This window comes from Sphaeroforma arctica (assembly GCF_001186125.1).
Source record: "Sphaeroforma arctica JP610 unplaced genomic scaffold supercont1.591, whole genome shotgun sequence".
Taxonomy (NCBI): Eukaryota; class Ichthyosporea; order Ichthyophonida; genus Sphaeroforma; species Sphaeroforma arctica.
Genome location: NW_014039967.1, coordinates 13,163 through 14,105, shown reverse-complemented (window position 1 = coordinate 14,105; position 943 = coordinate 13,163). Strand labels below are relative to the sequence as shown.

Sequence of the window (943 nt, the reverse complement as noted above, 5' to 3'; positions counted from 1 at the left end):
GTACATAATGAAATATATTTATACGATACCAATGGGTACCATGTATAGATGCTTGTTAATACCTGATATGTATGTATCATATATGTAATTACTTGTATAGTCCAAACATTGCACATCACATACCACTCTCTCAAAAAGCCCATCCAGGCTCTCTTGGACCGCATCAAATCTATTCTCCAGTTTAGTCTCATCATCACCTGCTTGTACATCCATCATTCCCTTCCCGCTCGATACAACCTCGCCTTTCACATAACCACTCAGCACACTTTCCGTCTGCATTAATATCGCATCTCTGTGTTTCTGCATCTCTTTCTGAAAGGTTGCGTATGTCTTGTAGTAATCATAGTCATCGCCTACAGGCAGATCATTTGCAGCTTTGACAGCGGCTAAGACCTTCTGATATAAAGGCTTAATAAAGGCCCCTATTTCCTTGCCCTCTATACCTGGTATTAGGTCAGTGTCTACATTATTATCGCCCGACATGTCTATGTAGAGGCACAGCTGATATATACTACTATATTCTTACAGGAATGATTACGTAGTGTTCAAGTCGTATGAACTTGAAGTATGCGATATGCCAATAGTTGAATAAACGCTGAGCAAACTATAACTTGCTTTTGCTCAACAAGTGTATATCACAAAGAGATAACCCTATCAACATATTTGGTTATCGTCGATTATGTCGATAGGGGATGATACGTGTTATTGGGTATGAGGATATTTATATGCACGTGCTATCTATGACATCACTGTCTGATAATTCTACATAGGGTTTTGGCTGCCAGGGTCTAAAAGTCGCAAAGTGATACTACTAATTGTGGATTTCACAGTCGCGACATTTGTTGCGCTTCTCTCTAGAGAGAGTATGACAATTTGAAGAAAGGCATTGGTGTACGCTTTAGATTTAGGTGTATGATGTATTCATATTCTTGATTCTAGTTAC

At 39.0% G+C, this 943-nt stretch overlaps 1 protein-coding gene across 2 annotated transcripts in view; it reads right to left on the bottom strand.

The window, feature by feature from the left end:
- The window catches only part of SARC_07445, a gene marked incomplete at its 3' end in the record, with an annotated part of 12,866 nt that extends 12,229 nt beyond the window's left edge, over nucleotides 1–637 (bottom strand). For both annotated transcript variants that reach the window (XM_014298611.1, XM_014298610.1), the window contains exon 1: nucleotides 124–637. In XM_014298611.1, the coding sequence (XP_014154086.1) occupies nucleotides 124–483 (360 nt within the window). In that variant the 5' untranslated portion in view covers nucleotides 484–637. The remainder of the gene's footprint in view (nucleotides 1–123) is intronic.
- Between the last annotated feature and the right edge of the window lie 306 nt (nucleotides 638–943).